The sequence below is a fragment of the Sarcophilus harrisii genome, chromosome 4, assembly GCF_902635505.1.
Source record: "Sarcophilus harrisii chromosome 4, mSarHar1.11, whole genome shotgun sequence".
Classification (NCBI taxonomy): Eukaryota; Metazoa; Chordata; class Mammalia; order Dasyuromorphia; family Dasyuridae; genus Sarcophilus; species Sarcophilus harrisii.
The window spans coordinates 93,128,862-93,156,496 of NC_045429.1; the positions used below are offsets into that span (position 1 = coordinate 93,128,862).

The 27,635-nt window shown below is 35.8% G+C and overlaps 1 protein-coding gene and 1 long non-coding RNA gene across 2 annotated transcripts; both read right to left on the reverse strand.

The window, feature by feature from the left end:
• Positions 1-10,174: 10,174 nt before the first annotated feature.
• ZNF281 (zinc finger protein 281) lies at positions 10,175-15,236 on the reverse strand. Its single transcript, XM_003767558.3, has one exon. The coding sequence runs from the start codon at positions 15,210-15,212 to the stop codon at positions 12,450-12,452; it is 2,763 nt and encodes a 920-aa protein (XP_003767606.3). The 5' UTR covers positions 15,213-15,236; the 3' UTR covers positions 10,175-12,449.
• Positions 15,237-16,180: 944 nt separating this feature from the next.
• On the reverse strand, positions 16,181-20,219 carry LOC116419083. Its single transcript, XR_004229317.1, has 3 exons — positions 20,035-20,219; positions 17,647-17,688; positions 16,181-16,236 (listed from the first exon to the last, which is right to left on the reverse strand). It is a non-coding gene; the product is annotated as an uncharacterized LOC116419083 (long non-coding RNA).
• Between the last annotated feature and the right edge of the window lie 7,416 nt (positions 20,220-27,635).

Here is a 27,635-nt window from a genome sequence, read left to right on the forward strand (position 1 = left end):
ACAGAGGTCAAAATCATGAAATTCCAGAACCATGAGAATATTCATGAGGAGACCTGACCACAATCTAAACAACCCCCAAGTATACACTGAACTTCAGTTTCAACTATAAAAAGATCTAAGAGTTCATAAGTTTAAAACAATGAGTTCTTCAACTTAGGACTATGCCCAAAGAGCTATCAAACTGTGCTTACCCTTTGAACCCTACATTGGGTCTGCATCCCAGAGATGTTAAAGGAGGGAAAGGCACCCACATGTGTAAAACTGTTTGTGGCAGCCCTTTTGTCTAGTGGCCAGAAACTGGAAACTGAGTGGATGCCCATTAGTTGGAGAATGGCTGAATAAATTATGGTATATGAATGTTATAGAATGTTATTGTTCTATAAGAAACGATCAGTAAGAAGATTTCAGAGGCCTGGAGAGACTTACCTGAACTGATGCTGAGTGAAGTGAATAGAACCAAAAGAACATTAACAAGATTATATGATGATCGATCCCGATGGACATGGTTCTTTTTAACAATGAGGTGATTCAGGTCAGTTCTAGTAGTTTTGTGATAGAGAGAACAATCTGCACCCAGACAAAGGGTGTGGGGACTGAGTGTGGCTCACTCTTTTTGTTGTTGTTTGCTTACATTGTTTTTTTCTCATTTTTTTTTCTTTTGGGTTTCATTTTTTTTGTGCAGTATGATAAATGTGGAAATATATGTAGAACTGAATTATTTGTTTAGAAGAGGGGGTAGAGAAAGGGAGGAAGAAAAATTTGGACCATAAGGGTGTTTAGCAAGGGTGATTGTCAAAAACTATCTTTGTATGTATTTTAAAAATAAAAAGCTATTATTTAAAAAAAAAAAAAAAAAAAGTTCTTCAACTTAGTTCTCTGACAAAATGAGGGTCAGAAACTAATTTAAATAAAATGGAAAGCTAGCTACAAGATCAAATCCAGAGCCATAAGGTTGGTAAAGCTAATCAAGCTTATTCAGGATATGACTGAACTAAAAAGTAATCTAATTACTGAAAACTCTCCTGTGTCTAGCAGGGGTCCTCAAACTACGGACTTTGGGCCAGATGCAGCAGCTGAGGACGTTTATCCCCCTCACCCAGGGCTATAACATTTCTTTAAAGGCCCACAAAACAAAGTTTTTGTTTTTACTATAGTCCGGCCCTCCAACAGTCTGAGGGATAGTGAACTGGCCCCCTATTTTAAAAGTTTGAGGCATAGCAGTATTTTTCCACCATTAAGGCCCCTCCTTTGGATTGACCTTGGTTTCCAAATACCCCTTTAAAAATTTGGCTAACTTGACAGTTAATCTCTTAATACTTTGTGACCATAGCAGATTAATAGGGAATCTTAAAAATATCAGGAACAAAATGGGTGACTTCATTGGGAGATTGGGAAGGAAGGTAAATATGGGGGGAAAGGAAACCTTCAGAACACCAGGCTCTGAACTTGGGGCAAACCTGGCTGTGAGGGTATATCTACTTCACAAGTAAGATATGAGCCACAGAGCTCTAAATCAAATATTTGTTTGGTAGAGCATGGGACATGTTCCTTATTAAATTTTCCCTCTGTACTATCTCACTTCCTAATTTTAGGATGTAACATGCTGAGTATGCAAATGAAAACACTGGGGAAAACTGATCTAGATAATTGTGAATTAAGGACTAGAGAGTTTAAATTTTGCAAGCTATGGATTTTTGTTATTTATGTAACTTTTTTCCCTGGGTTAAGCACACACATTTCAAAATGCATTTAGTCTCCTTTAAGAGGCATAAATAATATACAAAAAAAAAAAAAAAGCAACCAATGTATCTTTTAAATATTATGAATCATAACATTTCTTCTGAAATAAAAAATTCCTGGCAACAATGAAATTGATACTTGAACTAACTTCCTATTGGCATGAATATACATAATTGTAATACTAGATTATGTATCTAAAATAGCATATTATTTCCTCTATAATTATCCTATTTCAACATTATTCAATACTTGCTACTAGAAAAATTTATACTACATGAAATAGTAGAAAGGCCTAATTTCTAGCACTAGTTCTGTTACTAGCTGTGACATAAATTAAATCATTCTATGAGGGGATTAGACTAAATGATATTTAAGATTCCTTTCCAGCTTTATAAATCTGCAATCCTAAATACCTTGCTATATAATCTAACTAAACATTCTACAAGGTTCAGTTCAAAGTCCAACCCTTGGTCATTCCTTTTTTGGGGAGAATGATTTAATAGGGCTTACTGTCATCCAATGACAAGGTTTAACTATTTGCCAAGTAGTAAGAAAGAGAGATGGGTTTTGAATCCAAGTCACAACTCTTTAAGACTATAAATAACACTTTGTACTTGTTCTATGAAGGCAATAATAATGAATTTTCATTATCACTTTCAATTTCATGAAAAAAATAAAAATATTCTTAAGGACTCTGACAATAGTTGATTGGAATAAATTTCATTTATTATACTTCCTAAAGTGAACATGAAATGAGTTTGATTCTCCCAAGTGAGTAAGGTAAAGAAATTAACTTTAATAAATTAATCACCAGCTTAGACAAAGTAAAAATCTTTGTTGAAAAAATTTGCTAGCTCAGGTTTAGGTAGTCTTTCATACCATGATCTTCCCTCTTCCCCTTTCTAGTCTTAAATTCTGACTGTTATTCATAAAAAAGTTCCAGATAATGAATGAATTCCATTACATTTAAACTAATATTGAATATAAAAATTTCCTTTCTACATTCAATTATCAGTATGGAAATAAGTCTTATGACTTTTTTGTACCATTTAAGATTAATGTTAAGATTGACTGAGAAATCATTTTAAGGATTCTTATACATTTTATTCTCTTTCTAAACATATTTCAAGTTTACTTTTTTCATGTTTAAAAACTAACATTTTCAGTACTAAATATTTATAAGATGAAACATTTAGCAAAATAACTAAAAAAATTGGTACCTGTTCTCTGGTTTCAAAAGGATTTTAGTTTTGTTTTGTTTTTAAATGAGCCCAAGCTAGTTTTGTCCTATTTTTATTGAAAATGTTCTAATAATATAGGAAATTATATAGATCTTACATTCCAATCAAAGGATTCCAAAAAAAACATTCCCTTCCATTAAGTATACTTCAAAAACTGAACCTTGTTAAAGTAAATGAAATGAGTTTAGTCAAGCCAGGTTAGAACAATGGCTGGCCACATATTGATGGGCTGAACTTCTTTTCTTCTTCTTTACAATCTTAATAGCTCTAATCACATTAATCATATTTATTGCTGAGCAATGTCCCCACCATCTGTTACTGATATCATTCTATCTGGAAATATCCTTTTCTTACATCCCCAGCCTTAAGTATTTTGTACTTTAAAGGACAAAGGAAATAATATAAAATGTATACTTTTAAATGACTCATATTGGAAAAATAGCATTAAGACAATACAACTGTATAACTGGGAAAAACGGCTTACAAAAGGCAATTCTACCAACATATTTTAAATTGTTACTCTCATATGCACTTAGCCAAATCCCCATATGCTTTGGCACCTGAATAGTGAATATCTCCATTTAATAGTACTGAATGTTAATTTATAATAGGTATTTCAGAATACATATTTGTATGTATTCATCTATGTATCAGATGCACAAAATAATCATTAATACCTGAAAATTAATTTAATATAATCCAGGATAACTATTTTTTATAAACTGTACTTAATACCATTTATTTTTATTTGGAAAAGAGAAGAGTTCCATCAATTATTGCTGTTAAAAAATAACAATTATTTCACCAATGCATTAAGTCCACAAAATTTTTACCAGTGTTTATAAATTGATTATTAAAAAACAAACAAACAAACAAACAAACAAAAAACCTACTTCCCTCACCAATGCATTCCTATCTCATATCATTTAGATTTAAGGGACTTTTAAATTCATCTCGTCTAACACACTTACTTCTTTTTCTTTTTCTCAGTAGTATTTTATTTTTCTAATTACATGTAAAGATAGTTTTCAACATTCATTTTTTTTCTAAGACTCTGTATTCTAAATTCTGTCACTCTCTCATTTGCCCCTTCCCCCAAGACAGCAAGAAACCTGATATAGGTTATACATGTATATTCATTTTAAAGATATTTCCATATCTGTCATGTCATGCAAGAAAATCTGTCCAAAAAAGGGAAACCATAAGAAAAAGCAAGCAATCATTAAAAAAAAAAAAAAAGCTTTAATCCACATTGGGTCTCCATAGTTCTCTCTCTGAATAAGAATGGCATTTTCATCCCAAATCTACTGGAATTGTCCTGGATTTCTGTATTGCTGAGAAGAGCCAAGTCTATCATAGTTGATCATCATATATTCTTGCTGTTACTGTGTACAATGTTCTCTTGGTTTCAGTACCCTCATTTCACAAATAACAAACCGAGGCCCAGAGAAGGGAAGGACCTTGCCAAAGATAACAAAAAAGTAAGTGGCAAAGCTGGAATTTAAGGCCAGATCATGGCTCCAAATATAGTCCCTTTGCTAAGACTACCCCTCAGTAGTTCATGATACCAATCCCTCTCTCAAATGAAGTCAGCCAAAATTCTACTAATTAAAAAATATTCAAAAATAAGTCATAAGGCTTTAAATTATCCTCTAAAAAACAAAACAAAACAAAACAAAACAAAAAACTCTTAAAAACTAGAATGTCATTAAATGAAATCAATAATAAATTTTTAAGATACTCTTTTTCCTCATATCTATTCCAAATTTTTTACTACTTTTCTAACACATTGGTTGGTAGAAATTAGCCTCATTATTCTCTCAAAGTTCTTTTCAAGGCACTGTCTCCTCTCATATATACCCAGGATTTTTTTTTCCCCGGAAGGACTGGTTAAAAAAAAAGAAAAGAAAAAAATGGCAAATCTTCTTCCATAGTCTACTCACAATTAAGCATGGCCTCAATAATTTTTTCTTTTACTTTCTACACATCTCTATTAAACATCAACAAGAGCCAACTTAAGTTTATACTAGTTGCCCTTTCCTATGTGTATTCTAACCAAATATTTTTGTGTGTGAATTATATCTGATTAATGTATCAATTAACACCAACTTCCCTAGATTTCACTCTTCATTCCCCTCTTCCTCCCCCTCCCCCCAATTTCTCTCCTGATTTCAACTCTTCCTTATAGGAATAAGGAGTAAAAGATGGGATCCTGGTATGGAATTGTATAAATTTGCTAGATTCTCATTTAGACTACTATATACTGCTTATGTTACTTGATCACTTTTTTAAGCTTTTTGTTTCCTCATTAAAAGAAAGGAAATTCAAGGCACTAGTCAGAACATGCTCTCATATCATCCTGGAAGAATTTGAGAATATACTACAGAAATGAAGAGCTTAAGACAGGAAATAATACATAGCTCTTAACTATCACTAAGACTTTGTAAAGAAAAATATGTAATAAAAATGCTCGGTGCTTACTAGTGCTTCAGCCAAGCATGCAATATAATTAAATCATATTTTTAATTGTCAAAATGTTCATTTTTGCAAATAAATTAAAAAAGCAGTCACTGCTTTCTTAAGTCAAATTTACTTGAAAAACCTATAGTTAATTCTAATACATATTCCTTTTTAAGATGAAAATTCCTCAACCGTAGTTGTTTCTAAAACTATGCTTAGTGCTTCTGTTTTCAGCTATGAAATAAAAAATTGCTGCTTCAGAAAAGCTCTTTCCAATTCCACTACTGTATTGACAGAGGTCATGGGTTGTCTATTCATGAAAACCCACAATGATACCCATTTACAGTTCTCATTATCCTTCCAAAAGAAGGAACTGTTTCAAATTTCTGCACTGGGCTTCCTTGCAGGAAGCGCCTAGTTTATGTACAACCAAATATAAAAGTTATAGTGCTGATCTTGTCATTCATTTTTTTGCAATTTAGTCTTAAAATTCAATCTGGAAAAAAGAATGTCCAGACTAAAGAAATTATCCATAAAACTAAAATCTTAAGGTAAATAATGCTTATAAAGCAAGATTTTTATCTAAGATACAATAATCAAATGAGTTATTCAGTCATCTCCGTCTGAGATAATACCATGTTTTGAAAGCAAATGAAAACAGGTAAAATGTTTAGGAGATTCAATCTTAACTAATCATTTTTGGGGGTAGGGAGAGCAGGGTATAAAACACAGCATCCTATCTAAACAATATTTCTGATTTTTATCAGGTTGAGGACAGTAAAGGCAAGTGCTTATTTCAAATAAAATGATTCCAAAGAATTCATAGTCCCATCTTCAAGTACATAGATTTTTTTTTCACTTAATTTTACAATTAAAATTTTTTGTGGGGAACTGATTTTCCAATTTTTATGAGCTTTTACAGTTGTGAGACAAACTCAATGTATTGAATTGACCATCTTATTTGATTACATTAAGAATGTAAAGAGAACACAAAGTTATATATATTAGTATTAGGGCTGTAGTGGAAGTTTGAAAAAGGGGGAAGAGGGAGATGGGAAAAAGCATTTATTAGGCAACTTTATGTCATATACTGTGCTAAGTGCTTCATTAATATTATTTTGAAAAAGTAGGACATAATTAAAAGACCTATTTGGGCCAAATCCACCACCCTTTTAATCCATGTTCATTATTTTAGGGAACCCTCTTTTTACTATAAGCATCAAACTCCCCATTTTAATTTTTAACTTGTTTCTCCTCCCACCACATACATGTACTCCTTACCTTTTCTCAGCAGTTTTAGGGCCCAGTCTTCCTTCTGCCTGTCTTTGGTGAGCTGAAGAGTATATTCCTTCCATTCAACAAACTTATCCCCCAGCTACTTCCCCACAATTCCAAACTTATTGTAGAAGGCATATCTCCGCTTGAACTCAAGGATAATTCTGCAAACACCGCTTTGGAATTAATTTTTTAAATAAAATATATCTTATGTAGACACCTATTTGGTTATTTATATTTATCCTATGTGATACTCAAAAGTGGTTTATTATTTAACATTAAATTTTATTACTCCTTTATAAAAAAAGTGTAGGATTTTATTCATCTATGATCATATGGAAGCTAATTCTAATTCTTCATAAACAAATAGCTGGGACAGTTGATTATAGTTAACAGCACTGTTTAAATGACTTGTTGATGGAATGTAGTAAACTGTTTTGAGGCTTAATTAAATATTTGAATCGCATTTAGTAATTATCAAATAGGGCATTTCATATACTGCATAATAAATTCAACTCAATACCCATCAGTTTAATTTGTTATGAAATAAAGTTTTTCTTCTGTAACTTAAACTGCTCTATAAAAACCTGTATTTTATTCTAGATTAATTTCAATACGTCCTTAGTGTCCAACAGTATCTTTTAAAAATAGATACCTATTTTTACCATATTGAAAAGGGAATGTATTCTTATTATTGAAGGCAGTGCTCCACACAATGGTCCAAGAATATATCTAAAGGTTGATATATTTGTATTTGGAGGACTACATATCTACAAAAATATAGAAACATAAAGGTTATAGGAAAATAGTAACTTAAGTACTTCAAAATAAATGCCTCCTGGTAATCATTTCCTTGAAAATGGCTGCAGTCTCACAGATGTTTTGCCCACTTAAAGGCAGTCAACAAGATCCTATGTTTATAGTAATTCTCATTATAATAATAAAACAGAAGATAAGAATATAGAAAACAAGCCAAAGTATTGCTAAATAAAATATTTTCAAGGTTTCCAGGAGGTATCAGATCATTTCACAGAAAGTACAAGGTGGTTGGTAAATTGCTGTTTCCCTTCAAAAATATCAAGGGGGATCCCATGACAAAACATCCATGGAACATTCCTGATGAGATCCAGTGCAAGATGATGTGTCATATCACAGCACTAACAAAGAAACATTGCTTCACATACTTAAAATGAGACAGCTCTTAGTAAACAAGCACCACTGTCAAAAAAGGCTTTTATATACCTGTTTTAGTCTAATTAAAAAGAACACTGAATTCTGAAAGCCAATTATTTGAAGGAAAGTTCTTCGGTTCAAGTAGGAAAAAGGGGGGAAGGGGAAGAGCTGGATATACTCCTGAGAAATTGTCTAGAAGTTTAAAAGTGCCCCCTTTATAAACATTTGCTTTTATATAATATTGAGGTTGAAAATACAAACTAGTTTGGAGTTTAAATGTATGCAAGTCCCAACAAGAACTGACACCAGTTCACAGTTTATCTTAATAGCAAGGAGCGGTTAAGCATCAGGGAGGATGAAATTCATTTTGCATTTTTGAATGAAGTAGTACATAAAATAAATGAACAAACTATAAATTTGGTTCTTTCTATAACTCTGAAAGAACTAAAAAAAAAAAAAAAAAAAAAAAAAAAAAGGAAATACATGAAAGTGAAACATACCAATGTTGGCAGAAATTTTAAAACTATTGTACAAAATATGCATAAAATGATTACTATTTCTTTCCTGTAGGTTCAAAGTAATCTTGTGTTGCTAGAAAAATTTTACCTTAAAAACTTTTAGTTGTCTAAACTATTATTCTCATTCATGTTGAATAATAAAAGCTCTTAGATCCAAAACCACATTAATTGAAGTCAGAAGGATAATTTTCCCCTCAATTTTGGGGAAAAAAACCCCATCTTTTGAAATAACAAATGCTCATGATATTTTGTTATTCTAGGAATATGGGGAAATTTCATGATGGAAAATAAAGGGGAAAGAAACAAACCTGTGGATACTTATATTAGTTTAAAGCAGATGTGTGGAGCCTAGTTGACAGAACAATAGAGGATAGATATAACCTGAGCTCGAAATCCCACCTGACCCATTATCTTGTGTGAGGACTCTTATGCAAGTGCCACAACTTACTATGTAAGATTAGAAATTGCAGAGTTCCTGCTCAAGCCTCCTCAATGGCTGTTGGCTTACACCTAATGATACAATAGTTATCAAGACCAAAAAAATAAAACAGGAGAACCTGGAAGCAAAGAACATTAAGTGACAGCTTACATTTGTATAGTCCTTTAAAGTTTACAAACTGTTTGTCCCACAAGAAGCTTGAGATAACAGTACAAATATTAACCTCCTAGTAGAGAAGGAAAAACTGAAGTTCTGAGAGCTTGACTCGATGCAATGAGAATGCTGGGGGACATGTGGCTGATTCTTGGCTCTGTCAATCACTACCCTTATGTCCTGCAGTATGTCACCCTAATGGCTCTGGGCCCTAATTTCCTCATTTATAAACTATGAAGAGGCTGTACTAGGTTATGTGTAAAGTCCTTTCTAACTTTTAAATCTAGAATGTTATCCTTTGCCTGTGGTCTCATGGTTATTAGCAAGCATATGAAGCAGAATTTGAACACAAGCCCCCAAACACCAAGACCTGAAGTTTTCTACTACAAAAAATGTATACTGAAAGTTTTATAGCTGTGAGGATTCTCTCCCTTGATTTCTGCTCATTTGAAGTCGGCTTTCCAAAGAAATGACTAAACCAGGGAGATAAGCTTTACCTCTACAAGAGAATAAAACATTTACATTTCCTGATGGTAGGAGGCAGGGGGAAAGGGGAGGGGCAAGGTTTAACACTGAGAAATTGTCTAGAAGTTTTAAAGTGCACCCTTTAAACATTTGCTTACATATAATAAGCATGTTGAAAACAAAGCCTTTCATAACAGACCTATCCCATTCATGTAACATAGTCCCACCAAATTACTCCCTTTGTCCCCCATATTTCCATATACAATTTTCATAATTCAGAATGCTATTTATTTATAAGAACTTATTTTCTCTCCATATTTAAGGATATATATATATATATATATATGTTTAACATTATTCATTCCAAGATTACTTATGTAGATTTATCTAAAACCCAAAAAAAGTTTTCTTAAGACTAAGTTGATAATAAACGTGCTCTAGATTCCTTATTTCTGGAGTTCAGGATTTTTCCCTTTAACTTTTCCACCTGTGAAATTTTACCAATATATTAATACTTTCCCCCTACTATATACGTTCTTAGTTTTTTTTTTAATGCTATTATTTTATTACAATGTTTTAAAGAATGCACTTAGGATTAAAATAAGTTGGAAACTAAAACTAAAACAAAGTTTCTTACTTTAAGATTTAGAACATAATCTATCTGGAATAGCATCTACAATAGCCAACTCAAAAATTTCAAGAAAAAACAATTTTAATTTACAAAATATGTAATTTGTATGGTTTCACAATATTGTGCATAGCTAAAACACTAATAAAAATGAAAATATTCAAACTGATTTCCAATTACAATAAACTTGGATGCAAAGTATCTATGCTTAACACAATAAGTGTACTGAATTTTAAAAAGCACAAGTCTCAAAACTGCTAGGTACAGATGATAAATAACCTATGGAATTTAGTTAATAGGAAATCTGAAAAATATGACTGGTATTAAGTGATATCTCCTTTCCTCAATTTTGTGATTAACAGGATTTTTTTTTATTGGTATTAAGCTAGAGCAAACAAATCAGAATAATACATATGCAATATTCAGTACACACAAAGTTAAAGAAATTCAAAACCTGTATAAAACAAAAAAAATTGAGAAAAATTATACAGCTTAAGAGATACAGTGGTAAAGGTCCTCTCCATCCCTTGATTACAGCTTGCACTCTGTACCTAAATAGAAGAACTTACTGCACTCAACTGTAATAAGAATGAAATATAGACTCATGTTAGTATAGAGTGAATTTAGGGGATTAAATAAATTCTATAAGAACCTTGCATTGGCAAACAGGTGACTTCAGTTGGTGAAAGCAGCCTAAGGAAGGGGAAATGGGGAAGAAAAATTAACTGGTATTCTGAAACATTTTTTTTTTTTTTAAATAATTTCTTATTTTTCAAACACTGCTTTCCTAACAGAAGTGTTGTACACTTGCACAATGTTAATTACTTTATTATACATGGAAGCCTGTATTAGGCTGATTACACAATAAGACTGCAAACAACCAGTGGTACTTTTCTGACGTCAGAAGAGTACACAGGACTGAAACATCACCAAAAGTACATAAAAAACTCATGAGCATAAACATCAAAGTACAATAAAAAAATGTAATCAGAAAAAAAAAATACATTTGCTAAAAAGTGGTTTAGAGCAGCGCCACCGCCTATCAGTAGCTTCGAATGGCCATTAGCGTTCCTAGCAAGTTTCCATTAACTTCACAAGATCCGTGTACAATACTGACTCATGTACTCCAGAAAGTACAGGAAAGGCTGCAATTTCACAGAGGTTCTGATGTCATTAGGAAATACTAAGCTCAATTCTTATTGGCTAAGCCACCAGACAGAATTACAACCTTATTACACAGAGCTGTGAGTAAGTGGGGTTAAGATATTATACATGGAAACCTGAATTGGACTTACAAATGGGAGAGGGGTGTTTACACTAATGCTGACTATTTGATGCCCTAAGACATATAAAAAGTACATAATGAATTATGTTTTGGAATGTAAATCATTTAAAAATTCAAACTGTCAAGATAGGGAGAAGGGAACAAGGAGGGAAAGTCCAAAAACCTTGAAGAACAGGGTTGAGACAAAACATACAAGGGCTTGCGATATACTAAAAGACAAGTGGAAAAGAAAATGTTTTAAACCATGTATAATAAATGCATCCCCAAAATTTATATGAATTACATAATACCATCTTATGGTTCTTATGTTAAGAACCAACCACTTGGGTTTCAATTTTTGTGGATGTCACTAGAATCTCTTAATGGAATTACAGCCTTGTTATAGTTGGGATGAGGGGGGAGGGCGCTTTTCATTCTTCTTTATATTAAAGCTATCATTCCAGGCTTTGATCAAAGATCCAAGAATATTTGTTCTACCAGTCTGGAATGAATGTGGTTTGGAAGATCAGAGTACATTTGAAAAGCTGCAACAAAATATAGGTAGCCAACATCTCAGAATTTTGGATCAGCCCAGATAGAGATAGCAATTTGAAATGTTTTAGATCCCTTACTTAAATGTTGAAATGTTTATCATTCTTCTATCTGCAAGGTGGATATTCCAATACAGTGATAATGTATAGAATTCCCATGCGTTATTACACTTTCCTGAGAGTAAAGCAATTAGAATAAACCTTAATCCTAGGAACAAAATTTTTTTTGTGGATTTTTTTTTTTTTTTTTTTGCATTTAAAACTTTTGGGCTATTCCCTGACAATCTATACATGTAAATTTGATTGCTAAACATTGTCACTTTGAATGTCAAACTATTTTTAATCTATTGATTTTGATTAAAAATCATAATACAAACAGAGCTAAAATCACACTAACAAAATAAACTAAATATGAAAAGTTGCATTGAAAGGGCATGTTACATTATTCTTAATAGGATCATGTAGAAACATTCCAATGGCAGTGTTCTCAAAATAAAACAAAATTACATTGTAAGACCCCCAGCCTGGTCACTCTTGGGACCTTACCTGTAACTTTGGCTGGTTGGTGTCTTTACTCTTGTACTACATGGCTCACTTACATCAGACATCATATTTGTATACCCTGAGAAATCTGACACTGAAGTCCTTACTCTATGGTCCACTTCTCCATTAGAGTTAGTGATAAAGGTCATTGGCACCCTGCTGCCCGACTTAAACTGAGAACCAAATGCTTGTGCAAAGTTCTCAATTTGATACGTTGTTCTAGGCTCTATGTCTTTCTGAGGATCTATCTGGCTAGTTAACTCCTGAGATGGAATCTGAAAGCTTGTGGAGGACTCTAAATTTTTCTGTTCCTTCTGGCTAGTCAATTTCTGAGATGTAGACTGGTAGCTTGATGAAGTCTCTAAGTTTTTCTGCGGATCTATCAGATCATCCAGCTCCTGTGATGGAGTCAGCTGCTGATGGGTGGCCTCCAAAGCAGATAAATAAAAACCTGGTTGAGATCCAAGCAACATCCCAAAAGGAGGCTTTGGCAATGTAGTTGGCAACACTGAGGTAACAGATTGGCTGAAACCACACTCCAGGGGAGATGTAGTGTATATTTGTTTATCTGGAAATAAAGTGTGGTTGTGGAGAGTTGAAGACAAACTAACAAACTGGAAACTGGGTCCAAAAGCAAAACCAGTGCTATTGGCTGATCTTTCAAAAGCTTGCTGGATGTATTTGGAATATCCTTGCAACATGTTTGCTTTGTCATTTGAAGGTGTCTGGTTGCCTGGGCTCAAATTTTCCTCTTGAACCATGTCTGAATGTTCTCCTGAAGGGTGTAAATCAACTCGTTGTTCTGTTATATTGAAAGGATCCTCTTTCTGCCCCTCAGATTTACTGGAGTACTGGTCCAAAAGGCTCTGTAAGACTTCATCAGGGATCCCAGACTTGTCATGACAAGACTTGATCTCAGTGTTTAGAGATGAGGAATCAATAAGTGATAATGGTGCTTCGTTGTCCATAACGCTCACCCCTGCAGACTGGATGACAGACTGTTGGGAGGCCATGTGTCCAACGTTTATAGAAAAGGCACTGTTACCACTGGCAGTTTGTAAATATCTTCTTTTCTTTGAAAACTGCATGGCATCATCATAGTTGCTACTTAGCTGGCCTTGCTTGCCACCTGCACTCTGGAGAAGACTAATGGCCTCCACACTACTATTGGATACTATGCCAAGAGAACCACTTGGTTTCCCTGACAACGATTTCTGTCCAACTATATCTGGTAACGGTGACACAAAATTAAGGTAGTTTTTGTCTGTATTTTTTCTGCTTCCTTTTTTGAAGACCAACTTTGGCACCCTTTTTTGTAACTCATCTATACCAGCGCCAATTATGCCACCACTGGAAGACACAATAGGAATTTCTACCGTATAACTCTGCATGTTGATATTATTTGCAATTTGTGATTCATTTGCTTTACCAGTCTTATGTTCCTTGTTTTCAATAGATATGCTTTTTGACTTATTTTTTCTTCTTGAAGAACTTGTATTTCCCTGAGACAACACAGTCAGGTTACCCATATTGTTATGGTTTGATGACCCAGGTTCTGCACTAGCTGCTCCTTTAGCTATGGTTTCACCACATGTGCGCCTGTGCTTCAGTAATCTATCAGTCCTTGAAAAATACTGTTGACAAGTATCACATTTGTATGGCTTTTCTCCACTATGTGTCCTCTTGTGTCTCTCCATATGGTACTTCTGAATGAACTTCATGCTGCATTGATCACACCCAAATGGCTTCTCTCTACTATGAATTTTCTCGTGTCTTTGCAGTAGGTACTTCTGAATGAAACCCATGCTACACTGGCTGCACTGGAAAGGTCTTTCTCCTGTATGAATGAGGACATGTCTGCGCAGGTGGTAGGAGCTCCTGAAAGCAGCGCTACAGTGTTCACAGATGTGAGGTTTCTGACTGGGGGAAAGAATGGCACCTTCTCCATCTCCAACCAGAGAAGGCTTGGAAGAAGCACTGGGCTTCCGCTTGGCTTTGATTCCCTGAGATTCTGGCTTTGGCCTCTTTGCCTTTTTGACATTAGTGTCCTGCTTTGGCTCCTCGCTGCCGTGGTGGTCATCCGTCCTGCTGCTGCTGAGTAACACGTCGCGATGGTGCTGGGGGGGCGGGTGCTGCCCGTGCTGGTGGAGGAGGCTCAGGTCCTGGATGACGCCGTGGCTCCCCCCCTCCCCGCCTCCTAGGCCGGGAGGCCTCTCCTCCGCCCCTGCGAACAGCCCTCCGTAGTGGTGGTGGTGGTGGTGATGCTGCTGCTCCTCGGGCTCGGTGGGTTTCTCTTGTTTGATGCTCACCAGGGACTGCAGAAAGCCCCACGAGTTCCTCTGCGGGGGGTAGGCCGCGGCCGGCGCCGCGGGCTCCTTCTTGAAAGTCATGTCCGGGGCAGGAGGAGGAGGCGGGGGAGGCTCGGCGGCCGGGGCTGCGGAGTTGGAGGCCGAGGAGGAGGAGGAGGAGGAGGTCGAGGAGGAGGAAGATGAAGAGGAGGAAGAGGAGGAGGATAACACGCACTGCGGGGGAGGGGCGGCCCCCACCGCCGCCCGGGTGAAGCTGGTGACCGGGGGGAGCCGGTGGTTGAACATGACCATACTCGGGGGGAAGGTGGGTTCCATCTCCGCCCTCCTGCTGCTGCCGCCGCTGCTGCCGCCGCCGCCGCTGCTGCCGCCGCCGCCGCCGCCGCCGCTGCCGCCGCCGCTGCTGCTACCGCTGCCGCCGCCGCCGCTACTCAGGAACCCGCCGCCGACTTTCATACCCCGGAGGAGGCCTGGCTGAGGAGAGGAGGAAAAGGGAGGAGAAGGGAGGGAAGGAGGAGGAACCGGGCCCCGGGGCCGGGACCACCGCGGCGCTCAGACCCCGCCGCCGCCGCTGCCGCCGCCGCCGCCGCCGCCGCCGCCCAGACCGCAACGCGCCCGGCGCTTATCCCCGGCCGCCTCCGGCCCCAGCGCGCATGGTACGGCGGCCCTACCCCGGGCCTCGCCCCCTCCCCCCTCCCCGGCCCCCAGCAGCAGCACTTACGGGTCCCGCCGCCGCCACCGCAGCCGCCGTCGCCTCCAGTTAATAAAAATAACGCCGAGTCCTCTCCACAATGGAATTAAAAGCCTCCCTGGCACTGCGCAGGCGCGGCGCGGGGTCTGCTGGGAACTACTCGACCCGGCCAGAGGGGAGCTCTGGGGAGCCAGGGCGCCTGCGCAACAGCTTCCGCCCGGCCGGCCTGTCAATCATTCGGGCGGTTGGGCCCGAGGGTTGGGGCCGACTCGTGTGGGGCCAGCGGGGCGGGGACTTATGAAGTGACCAGAGGGGTGGGCCTGGGCTGAGGCAAAGGGAGTGAAGGCCCGGGTCGGCTGGGGCCTTAGACGTGCAATCGGCAGGGTCAGAAGGGACGAGAATTTGGGACTGGGCTGCCCGGGAGAAAGAAAGGGGGCGCCGGGGGAAAGGAATGAGGCGGCCGGAGAAGGGATTGGAAGTAAAGCGGAGAGCAGAGGGGGCCCCAGCCCGCCGGCGGGCTGCAGCCTTCCCAGAGGGCCCTCGATGCCCAAACACCGCCCCTCCAGCCCCCCCCCGCCCCCCCCTCGTCCCGCTTCCCCGAACCCAGTCACCCCCGCCTTAGTCTGGGATCTGGAGCTGGTTTGGTCGTAGGAGTGGCCTACTTTGTAAACGTAACCTGGGTACCTTTGCCAAAAAAAAAAAAAAAAAAAAAAAAAAAAGGTTGCTTTCTGCCAACCTACCTGAAGGCTACTCAAAAAGGAAACCGCTCGCACTCGGAGTTGAGCCGCCCTATAAAACACACGCCCACACGCACTTCATCATCATTAAACGTTATTTAAATGCCCGCATTCCTTTGTAGGCTTCCCCGATGAGCCTACGCGCCCTGTTATCTCTCGGCCGCTTTTCTTTTTGGAAACTGAGGCGGCCGCTTACAATCTCGCCACCACCTTGGCAAGATCTGCGGGCCCATCCCTCCTGCCCCCTCCTAGGGCCCGGCCCGTCCCTCCTTCCACGCCAACCAAGCCCGATCTCAAGGAGCCTACATGGTGATTGCTTCTTTTTCCCCAAAGCAATCGCCCAAACACAAGCCTAACGAATCAACTCAAAACATTTATTTGAGCGCCGGTGTACCCGGCGCACCACTTATTATTGTACGCTCCTTGAGGGCCGGAACTGGCCTCTTGCCTCTTTTTGTATCCTACGTGCCTCCAATAGAGTAGGCTCTTAATAAATGTTGATTGAATAGGACTGAATGGCTCCTGAGCATGCAGCCACCTGAAATCGCATTGGATTACATAAATCAGGCACTTCCAAAAAAAAATAATGTGGAGCTTTGTGCAGGTGCCTGGCACAGACGAGGCACTCAATAAATGCTTCTTAACTTGAAATGTTAGGAGTGTGATGATATACATTCTAAAAAGTATATCTTTTGAATATAAAAATAAGACGATTTTCTTTTTTCCTTTTTTCAAGTATTTTATCCATGAATTTATATAGCAGTTTATGGTTTGCAAATCCTTTTCCCCACAACCATTCTCTGAGGTAGGTAACATCATTATTAAACTTATTTTACAGATGAGGATTTAGAAAGACAAGACTTAAAAGGATGAAAGGACTTGTCCAATGTCACCCAGCTATTGTGTCACCACGGGGAATCAAGGTTTTCTAACACCAAGGCCTCTTAATAACATGCTGACATCATGAAATCATGAACAAATACCCACAGGCCTCAGTTACTTGGCCTCAGATATTTACAGATCATTTAAAAATATTAAAGGTGATTCATAAAAAAAAAAAAACAATATTTGATGAAATATTATATTCTACCTAATGTTTTTAGAGTTAAGAAAAATTAGTCCCTTATTGCGTGTAGTGACTATAAATGGCAAAGTTCTGGCCCTTGAACCGTAAAACTTTTAATGCAGTGGCGTGTAGCTAAGTGTTAAAAGAAAAACTGGAAATTCAAAAACTTAAAACAGCAGTAAAATATTAGTCAATGCCTATGAGAAATGAGTCTGTCCCTTTATTCAGGGTGTCTGTATTTAATGGTAAGCTGAGATGCATATAAGCTAGTCCAAGCATGAAGGGCAGTAGGACACTCATATGGAAAGCCAACTTTGTCCCTCAGTTATCAAGATAAGAAACCTGTCATTTCTCTCATTCACTCTGTCAGCCTTGAGATACTCCAAGCAGACTTACCTCTGTGTTGTACACCCCATATATCAGGAAGATGAAGAGACCCTGTAAAATAAAATGGAGGGAAAAAGCTGTTAACTCTAATCATTTCAGCAGTAGAAATACCTGAAATAAACTTTCCTGGGAACAGACAAAAGAAGACACACTTCATCAAGGTCAATTTATTTTTCTATTTTTCAACATTATAAGCTGTACCTTGAACATTTATTTGATAACGTGGTACTGCATTTTGCCTGTGGCATTTTGTGCTAGTCACCTCTTTAGGTATAGAAAAAGATGTCACCAAGAGTGGAGCTTATTAATTAGAAAAATTGTCATATTTGCCACTGAATAATTTTTGCCCAGTGAATTAAAGATGGAACTCAGGAATATCATTCAAATAATTTCAGAATCATTAGTGAACTATTAGTATTTCTAAATATAAAAATTTGATTATAGTAGATATATTTTGTTATATTCCTCTATAAGCCATACCTTAAATATCTTTTATTAAAATATAAAATGTTTTATAAAGAATATAAGAAGTGCTAATACTTCAATTAATTTTGAAATGATTAGTTGTGAAATTTTACAACTTTTCTATATTAAAAAAATTCCTAGTTTAAAATATATTAAGAAATATGCTACTTAACCCTATATTTGACACTAACATAATTATAGAATACTTAACACTGCAAATATAAAAGGAGGTTTTTGTCAATAAATATTAGTACATGGAAAATACATGCCAATTACTAACAGTCTCATTAAGTTTCTCATCTTTACATGCTTTTGGCAACTGGAAAATATTTTTTAAAAAATCACTAATGTGATGATTACATAGGGTGTCATAATTAAAATCTGTAACTAATGCTTAAAATTAAGGAAATAGTGAATTGTGGTGACATTTCAAAAAAGTATTCTACCTACATTATTAACTGGATTTAGATTAGAAGGTAGAAGAGTACTGCATTAATATTATTACATTTAATTTTTATTTCTGAGTTATTACAAATGATGCAAAAGAGATCACAAAAGACCATTCTTTAAAAAAAATCTCAAAATAATTTCTCATTGATTAGTATCAATTCCCCTATAAACTTTGAACATCAAATTTTTAACAGAAAAGTTTACTGCAAAGGGTTTTTTCCCCCTTTCTGTAACTTTTCTTCTCATTCTAGTTACTTGTATTTTATTGGTGCAAAAGCATTTTAATTTTATGTAATAAAATAATTTATTTTGACTTTTATAATTTCCTTGATTTTATGTTTGTGAATTTTCCCCAACCTTTTGTTCTCTCTCTCTCTCTCTCTCTCTCTCTCTCTCTTTCTCTCTCTCTTTCTCTCTCTCTCCCCTCTCTTTCTTTTTCTGTCTTACTTTCTCCGTTTGGGAAGGTGTAGTCTGACTTCTTAATTTGTATTCATTAGTTCATAAATTTATAATCTGAAAGGAAATTATCATCCTCTAGTCCATATTCTTCCCCCTTTTTAGATTAGGAAACTGAGACCTAGAATAAATGACTTGACCAAGGTCACCTAGATAATGGCAGATTTGGAATTCAAACTCAGCTTTTCTGACTCATATCATAATTAAGTACTCTTACCACTATATCATTTTTTGGTGTTTAAGATGCATTTCTAAATTTTTTTTTTTTTTTTATCAAATTGCTCTTTAGTTTTCCTAGTCAAGTACAATCAATGGCTTGTGATTTTAAATTTACTAAAAATATGTCTTTATGGGTTTACTTATCTAATCTGTACTTCTAATGTATTTTCTTATTTTTTTATTTAGTACCAGATATTTTTGATAATTACTGTTTTGTAATATAATTTGAAATCTGACAATACCAATTCTTCCTTTTCTTGATTATTTCTAATGATTTTCTCTAGCATAATAATTAAAGTATTAAAAGTATTATATCACCTGAGAAAAAATGAAAAACTTTAAGAAAATATATGAATTATTGAACCTTACCATTTCAGTGGTAGATTTTTAAAAACATATGCACTCAAGCCATTATGCTATGTGGATATATATATATATCATCCCTAGTATAATTTCAAAAGAAAACAATCCTTCCAAAGAAACAGACCAGATTTATACAGCACAGACTGAACTGAATTAATTTTGTTTTATAGGTCATTATCTTATTGACTACTATATCTTCCTATTCTAGATTATTTTGGGGTTCTCAAATTATCTAATGTGATGGGATGCAGCTCCAGTTCAGCAGATAATTTCAAACTCTATTTAGTTGTAGAACTATATGAAAAAATAAATTATTCAATTCTGAATCCCATTTAAGAATATAATTTTACCTTCTTATAGATAAAAGGTGAGTTCTTATGTAAGTCAAATTTTTACAAATGGGATCACATAATCATATGTAATAAATATTTAAAGGAGCCTTACTTTCTAGGTAAGATCTTCAGTCACTCTTTTGGTATTTTAAAAAATCAGATGGTTGGTTATGTGTGAAATTAGCCCCTAATTTGTTTGTCTTATAAGTTCATATTTTTATATGCCATATTTTCTTTAAGTGAGAACCACATCTAGGAGGAAAGCAAAGCAGAAAACAAACCAAGTAAGATAAAAAGTACATTTTTGTCTATATCTGATAGATCAATAGTTTGTCATTCATACATACACTTACTAGTAATTCACCATTGTCTAATAATTATTTTTGTATTTTATTATATTCAACTTCTTTATGGCAAATATATGTATACATGTGCTATTTTTTGAACTTTTAATTAATATAAAATGTATAGCCATATGCTCCCCTTTCTAAGAAAGCTGAAGTTTTGTCAGTTTAACTGAAGGGAAAGATAGCATATCTAAAATAGTGTCCTATTCCCTTCTTCTCTTTTTCTCCAACAGATGTACAACATAAGAACATGAGCAAGCCTAGTCACCAACAAGTAAGTGTCTGCCTGAGAACTGTCAAGTCCAAAGCTTAAAATTACTGCAGGGAGTCCATGCCTCCCCTTCCCCCAAGCAATCTACATGATGCCAACATAGCCAGTGAAAAATTCAATACAACTAGGTTTGAAGTTTTATATGACAAAAAATTACCACGTGGATTTTTTTTCACCAAACTGACCAGTTATTTGATTTATTCTACTGTTGTTTGAGCATCATATAGATGTAATTTTAAAAATACATAAGCCTTTCATTATTAAATTTACACCCCATTTCCTGTCCCTTCAGATTCTGAAAAGAAAAAAAAGTAACAAAACAAACTATTGGATACAAAATCCTAGACTTCTTACTACTTCATAACTATGAGCCATTTTTCAATTCCTGCAGAGAGAACCCTGTTAGGAACAGCTGGAAGGAACCAACTGCCAATCCTCAACTGGCACAGAAATTTCTGGAACTCCTTACTCCAACATTCTGTCCTGTTGAAAACTATTCATCAAAAATATCCCACTTATTTCTGAAATATCTGCAAAGATGAAAGAGTCTTCAGTTGTTACACAGGTATCAACTTTTTTTCCTCCATCAATAAGAGTATTGCTATGCATAATTGGCACCACCATTTATAATGGTGCCATATTCCCAATGCTGCAACCACAGTAAAAATATCGGTAATTGGGCAGAGAGCAACCAAGTGTAACAAGCTGGATTCCTATTACATGTGAGTGCTTATGGGCAAGGGTCAGGACTAGAAGAAGACATCAAGATGTTACATTTATACTATACAGCAGTTAAAGAAAGCAGTGCTAGAAAAAGAATAGACAATGATCCTTCCTCTAGTTCTTCTAAGAAATATTAAAAGCAAAGGCTGCTTTAAAACATTTTCAACTATTATGGAAGCAGTCATGTGAATAATACGTACAAACAGATAAAAGGATTGAGACCTAGTCTTGTTTTTGTATCGATCATTTCTATGCTTTTATCATATGCTTCCATGACTGCTTACAAAATCAATCTTCTTTCAAGTGGTAATATTATTTTCCTTTCCTATCCTATGAAAAGAAAGACAAAGCACCTACTTAAACAATGGACTTTATATTGTAGACTCAGCAGTGAAAAAACAAAAACCTCTAAGACTTCAAATGTGAGCCCACATTCACACCTCTGTCACCATGTTCAAAATGAGATTGTAGAGGTCATTCAACATGTAGATTTATGAAATTCATTTCATAAACATACAATAGTTTGGTTCTGTTCAGTCTTCAGGTAGTTTAGCTGGTACAGCAGGAAATGAGCCTTAGAACTGTTTCTCTGTTAACTATGTGCCAAGTTTGCTTTTATATTTTCTTCTTGTATCACTGCAGATTCTTATTTGGTGATGATTTTCATATGCTTTCCCATCCAAAGGCTGTTGGGTGACTGCATAGTCAAACATGCTCATCGTTATCATCAACATTTATTGAACAGACATAGAAACATATGGCACTGTACTAAAAGGTATAAGATTTTAGAATGGATATAGACATTGTATTTTTAAGGAGAAAGTGGGAAAAATAAAAGCAAATACAAATATTTGCATGTAAGAAATGCATCCTGACATATATAGTTATGTCAGGAGAATATATATATAATATTAGAGAAACTTGGTGCCTGATACTTAAAGACTTCCTGGAAGAAAAGAAACTAACATGAAATCTTATCATTTTTATCCATTTTTATAGTGAGCAAAAGAAAACAAAGAGAAGTTCAAAAGGAAGCATTAGAAATCAAGGACATTTTGAAAGTAATATGTAAGATTTGTTACAGTTTTTTTTTAATTTTAGAATTAGCCATATAAACTAGAAATTCACAATTTCATATAGAATTCCCTTTTCCCTTTCTGTTGTGTGTATGGAAATGTTCCTTTCTTTATTCAGATTTTTAAAAGGGAAAAAACAATGAGTGTTAAAAGAGAAGAATAATTGAATGGTAATAAATGGAAAGCATGTGATAACCTAATAGCTTCAACAAAGTTATAAAAATTTAGGGAGATCTGTATATAAGGACTGGCAAGTGCAATTGCTTAAAGGAACATAGCAAGCAGACCTGTAAAAGAGGAAGAGAAATTTTTGGTTTCCAAAGAGCTTCTAAGCAGGAACTTTGTAGTCCTTCAGGAAATAAAATTTATCTAGAACAGGGCTCTTTAACCTGGAGTCCATCAACTTTGAAAAGTACTTTGATAACTATATTTCAATCTAATTAGTTTTCTTTGTTATCTTATATATTCTATGTCCCACCACTTGTGTAGCATGGTGAATGAAACAGGGCATCTGGAGTGGGAAAGGCCTGTTTTTCAATACTACCTCACATGCATACTAGCAGTTCCCTGGGTAAGTTACATAACCTCTATTTGCCTCAATGTTCTCAACTATAAAATGAATATCCTAAAAGTACCCACCTCACAGAGTTGTGAGGAATAAGTGAAAAAATAATGTAAAGTGCTTCATAAACTATTATCAATGCTATTATTTATTTATTTGATACTTCTAAAAACATTTTTAGAAGGGGTCCATAGGTTTCATCAGATTCCTAAAGGGGTCCATGACATTAAAAAAAAGTTAAGAATTCTATATCTTAGAATCTTAGATAAGTCATTTAATGTGTTTAGGCCTCAGTTTCTTCATGTATAAAATAAGAGACTCAGATTAGCTTATCTATAAGGTACCTTGCTGCTGTAAATCCTATAACTTTGTTTTAGTGACTTACAATGTAATTACATAAGGAAAAATCCTTAAGCATATAGACTCCTTAACAAACAAACATACATTTCATATATAAGTCTAATGGTAAAAACAAATGCATTTCAGCCCTAGAACTCATACATCTGAAGTACTCTGTGCCTCTGGGAACATTCCTTCTGATTGGAGAACTCCTTACAGATCCTCCATTTCGGGAAGGTGCCCAGGCCAGCCAACTCTCCATTTCTCATGAGGCTGTACTAATTATGGATTTCTCCATCCCAAATCAGATACCACCTTTTCCATTTGCAGCTGCTTTTTATGTGTTGTCTTCTTCATTCAAGGCTAATACATTGAGGGCAGGTACTATTTTTATTGTTTATATTTGCATTCCTACCACTTATAATAGTGCAGCTAGGTGGCACAGTGTATAGAGCACGAAGCTTGGAGTCAAGAAAACTAATTTTTCTGAATTCAAATCTGGTCTCAGATAATTTTAGCTGTGTGATCTTTAACCCTGTTTGCCTCAGCTTCCTGAGCTAGAGAAGGAAATGGCAAACTATTCTAGTATCTTTGCCAAGAAAACCCCAAATGGATTTACAAAGAATTAGACACAACTGAATGGCCACAGCACTTATCACAGTGTCTGGCATATAGTAAGTGCTTAATAATTGCTTATTGTTGAACTGATCTCATCCCAGCAACTCTTGTTGAAAATGGGGCAATCCAATTTCAGTGATCTTATGAGGAAGAGAGCCATCTACACCTAGAAAGAGGACTGTGGGAACTGAATGTGGATCATAACATAACATTCCCACTCTTTTTGTTGTTGTTCATTTGCATGTTATTTTCTTATTCATTTTCTTTCCTTTTTGTGCAGCAAGAAAATTGTACAAATATGTTTACATATATTGGATTTAACATATATTTTAACATCTATAACATATATTGAATTACTTGCCATCTAGAGGAGGGAGTGGGGGGAAGGAGTGGAAAATTTGGAACACAAGGCTTTGCAAAGATTAATGTTGAAAAATTATCCATGGATATATTTTGAAAATCAAAAGCTTTAATAAAAAAATGAAAAAAAAAAAATGGTGCACATCTCCCCAGCCATCACCAATACCAATTGTCTCTAACAGGTAGGCAATCTCAAGAGCCCCATTCTTTCAGCCTAGCCCCTATATACATTATCAAAAGGAACAACCTTTGTGGAGATGTAACACATCTAGAAATAACTTCTGCAGGAACCAATATTTGCACATGTGACTTGAGATTAATACAGTGGTTTTATGTCTTTCTTAAATCTTTCAAGTTTCAGAATCCCAATGGCACCTAGGTTGTAGAGGCTATTCCTGACTTTTAAACATTATTTTCTTGGTTCTCTTCCTACATATTTAACTATCCTTCTGTCTCCTTTGCAGTGTCTTTATCTAGGTCACACACATTAACTCTAAAAATTCCCTAGAGGTCTGTTCTGGGCCCCCTTCTCTTCTCCCTTAATATATCATTTGATGATGATCTCAGATCCCATGGATTCAATTTTCTCTATGCAGATGATTCTCAGACCTGTTTATCTAGCCTTTGACTTTTCTTGTGACCTCTTGTCTTGTATTACCAGGTGCCTATTAGACATCTTAAATTGGATTGCCATATACATTTCAAACTCAACATTTCTAAAACAGAAATTATTAGATTTCTCTCCAAACCCCACTCCATTATACTATTCTCCTAACTATCCAGAATTACTATTCTCCTAACCAGAATTACAACCTCATTATCATCCTGGATTCCATACATTTACCCCACATATTCAATTTCTGTCAAATCTCGTCATTTTTGTCATCATAAAATGCATCCTCTCCTTTTCACACAAATATCTAATCAGATCAGGAGATTCAGATGGGGAATTATGAGGTGAGTGTCCTGGTTGTGCACCTTATTTAAATGGTGGAAGTTTGGGGAAGAGCTTTTTGACGTCCACCCTTCATCTGCTCCAACCAAAGGGAGGGACCTCAGGAGCAGGAGGTGCTGAGGAGATGCGAATTTTAGAATTGATTTCATCTTGAATAATGATAGATTTTTTGGTATTCTGAAGTCCAAGAGCATTCATTCCTCAAGTCTTTTTCCAATGTATCTTCCACTCAGCAAAACTATCTTACTAAAACACACACACCACACGCTTGCCCGCGTGCGCTTTTAAATCCCTTCACAGTCTGGTTCCATCCAAACTTTCCAGTTTTCTTATTTTTGTTTTCTTATACATAGTATTTATTTTCTTATAAATATTATTTATAATAATACTTTCTAGTATTATTGTACAATATTCCATTTTCTGACTCCATAACTTTTAAAATTTGTGTTGAACATTCATTTTTTTAGAAATTTTTTGAATTCCTAATTCCATCATCCCCTCCTCTCTACCTATTGAAAAGGCAAATAATACCCAGTGTACATATAAAAGCATGCAAAACATTTCCATATTAGCTTTATTTTTAAGCAAGAAAAATAAAATAAAAAATTTGCTTTAGTATGCACTCAGAGATCTTCAGTTCTCTCTCTGGAGGTGGATAACATCTTTCATCATGAATCTTTTGAAATTGCCATAGATCATTAGAACAGCTGAGTCTTTCACAGTTGACCATCACAATATTATTTTTACTGCATACAATATTCTAGTTCTTCTCATACTTTACATCAATTCATATGAATCTTTCCAGATTTTTCTGAACCCATTTCTTGTAGCATAGTAGTGTTCTACCACAATTATATACTACAACTTGTTCAGTCATTTCCTAGTTGATGGGAATCTTCTAGATTCCATTTCTTCGCCATCACAAAAAGAACAGCTATATACTTTTTTTTTTTTTGGGAGGGGGGTTATGTAGGTTCTATCCCCTTTTTCTTTTATGTCTTTGGGACACAAATCTAGTAATGCTAGGTCAAAGAGTAGTTACAATTTTGTAGTTTTGGGGGCATAATTCCAAATTATTCTCCCAAATGGTTGGACCAGTTTAGTGTCCCTATTTTTTCTAGCATTTGTTATTTTCCTTTTCTGCCATATTAGCCAATCTGACAAATGTAAGTTGGCACCTCAGAGTTGTTTTAATTTATATCTTTTTAATTAATAGGAATATAGAGCATTTTTCTATAATTGAAGCTTTTATTTCTTCTTTTCATATACTTTGACCATTTATCAATTGAGGAATGCCCCCTCCCTTTTTCATTTTTTTTACACATTTGGCTTAATTCCTGATATATTTGAGAATCTTTATCAGAGAAACTTAAGTGTAAAATTCCCCCCTGCAGTTTCCTTTTTTCCTTCTAATTTTGACTGAATTGGTTTTGTGCAACCCCTTTTTCATTTCATATAATCAAAATTACCCATTTTATCTCCCATGATCCTTTCTCTTGTTTGGTCATAATATCTTAACTTTTTCATAGATCTGACAGGTAACTTAATTTCATATTCCCCTGATTTTCTTATGATATCACCCTTTATGTCTAAATCAAGCATACATTTTGACCTTATCTTGGTATATGGTGTGAGATGTTGGTCTAAGCCTACTTTCTACCAGACTGCTTTACAGGTTTCTCAGAAATTCTTGCTGAATAGTGAGTTCTTCACACCCAGACCTTTGGGTCTATCAAACACTAGACTATTGGTCATTTACTATTATACGTGGGATCATGTACCTAATCTATTCCATTACTATACTACTCTATTTCTTAGCTGGTACCAGATTGTCATAGTAATGATTACCATTTTATAATATAATTTCCATACCTTTTCACTGGCTATCTTCCATGCTTAGAATGCTTTCCTTCCTTACTTCCACCTGGAAGATTCCCTGCAGATTCAGCTTAATGCCTGTCTTATCCAAGAGACCTTAGTCAATGACATTTTTTTCCTCTCTATTTTTTCTACCTTCCCTTCTCAGGAGACAGAATAAGGGTAGGGAGACTATCCAGACAGATAACTGCAAAGTGAGGTAGGTGGTTGTGTGTATCTCTCTAGGAATACTTTCATCCATTCAAAGACTTATTAAAGATCTTGTCATGTGTCAGACATTGTGCTAGGTTTAGGTAATGAATGCAAAGACAAAAACAAAAAGTTTCTGCCCTCAAGGATCTTCTCAGAGTAAATTTAGAAGTTTTTTGAAAGGTACCATTGAGTTCTCCATGAATCTTTTTTGATGATGAGGTAAAAGCCAGAGACAACTCTCAGAGATAGAGCCTTTCCTGCCCTTCTTGCAGGCATAAAGCATTTCTATTTGAAAGCTCACTACAAGTGGTTTTATAGTTATTAATTATAATGTTAAATATTCTAAATTTGTCTTCAACGACCCATCCCAAAGTCAGAGTTACAGAGAAATA

Coding starts and splice junctions, on each gene's coding strand:
- ZNF281 (XM_003767558.3), bottom strand. CDS start 15,212: ATGAAAGTCGGCGGCGGGTTCCTGAGTAGCGGCGGCGGCGGCAGCGGT.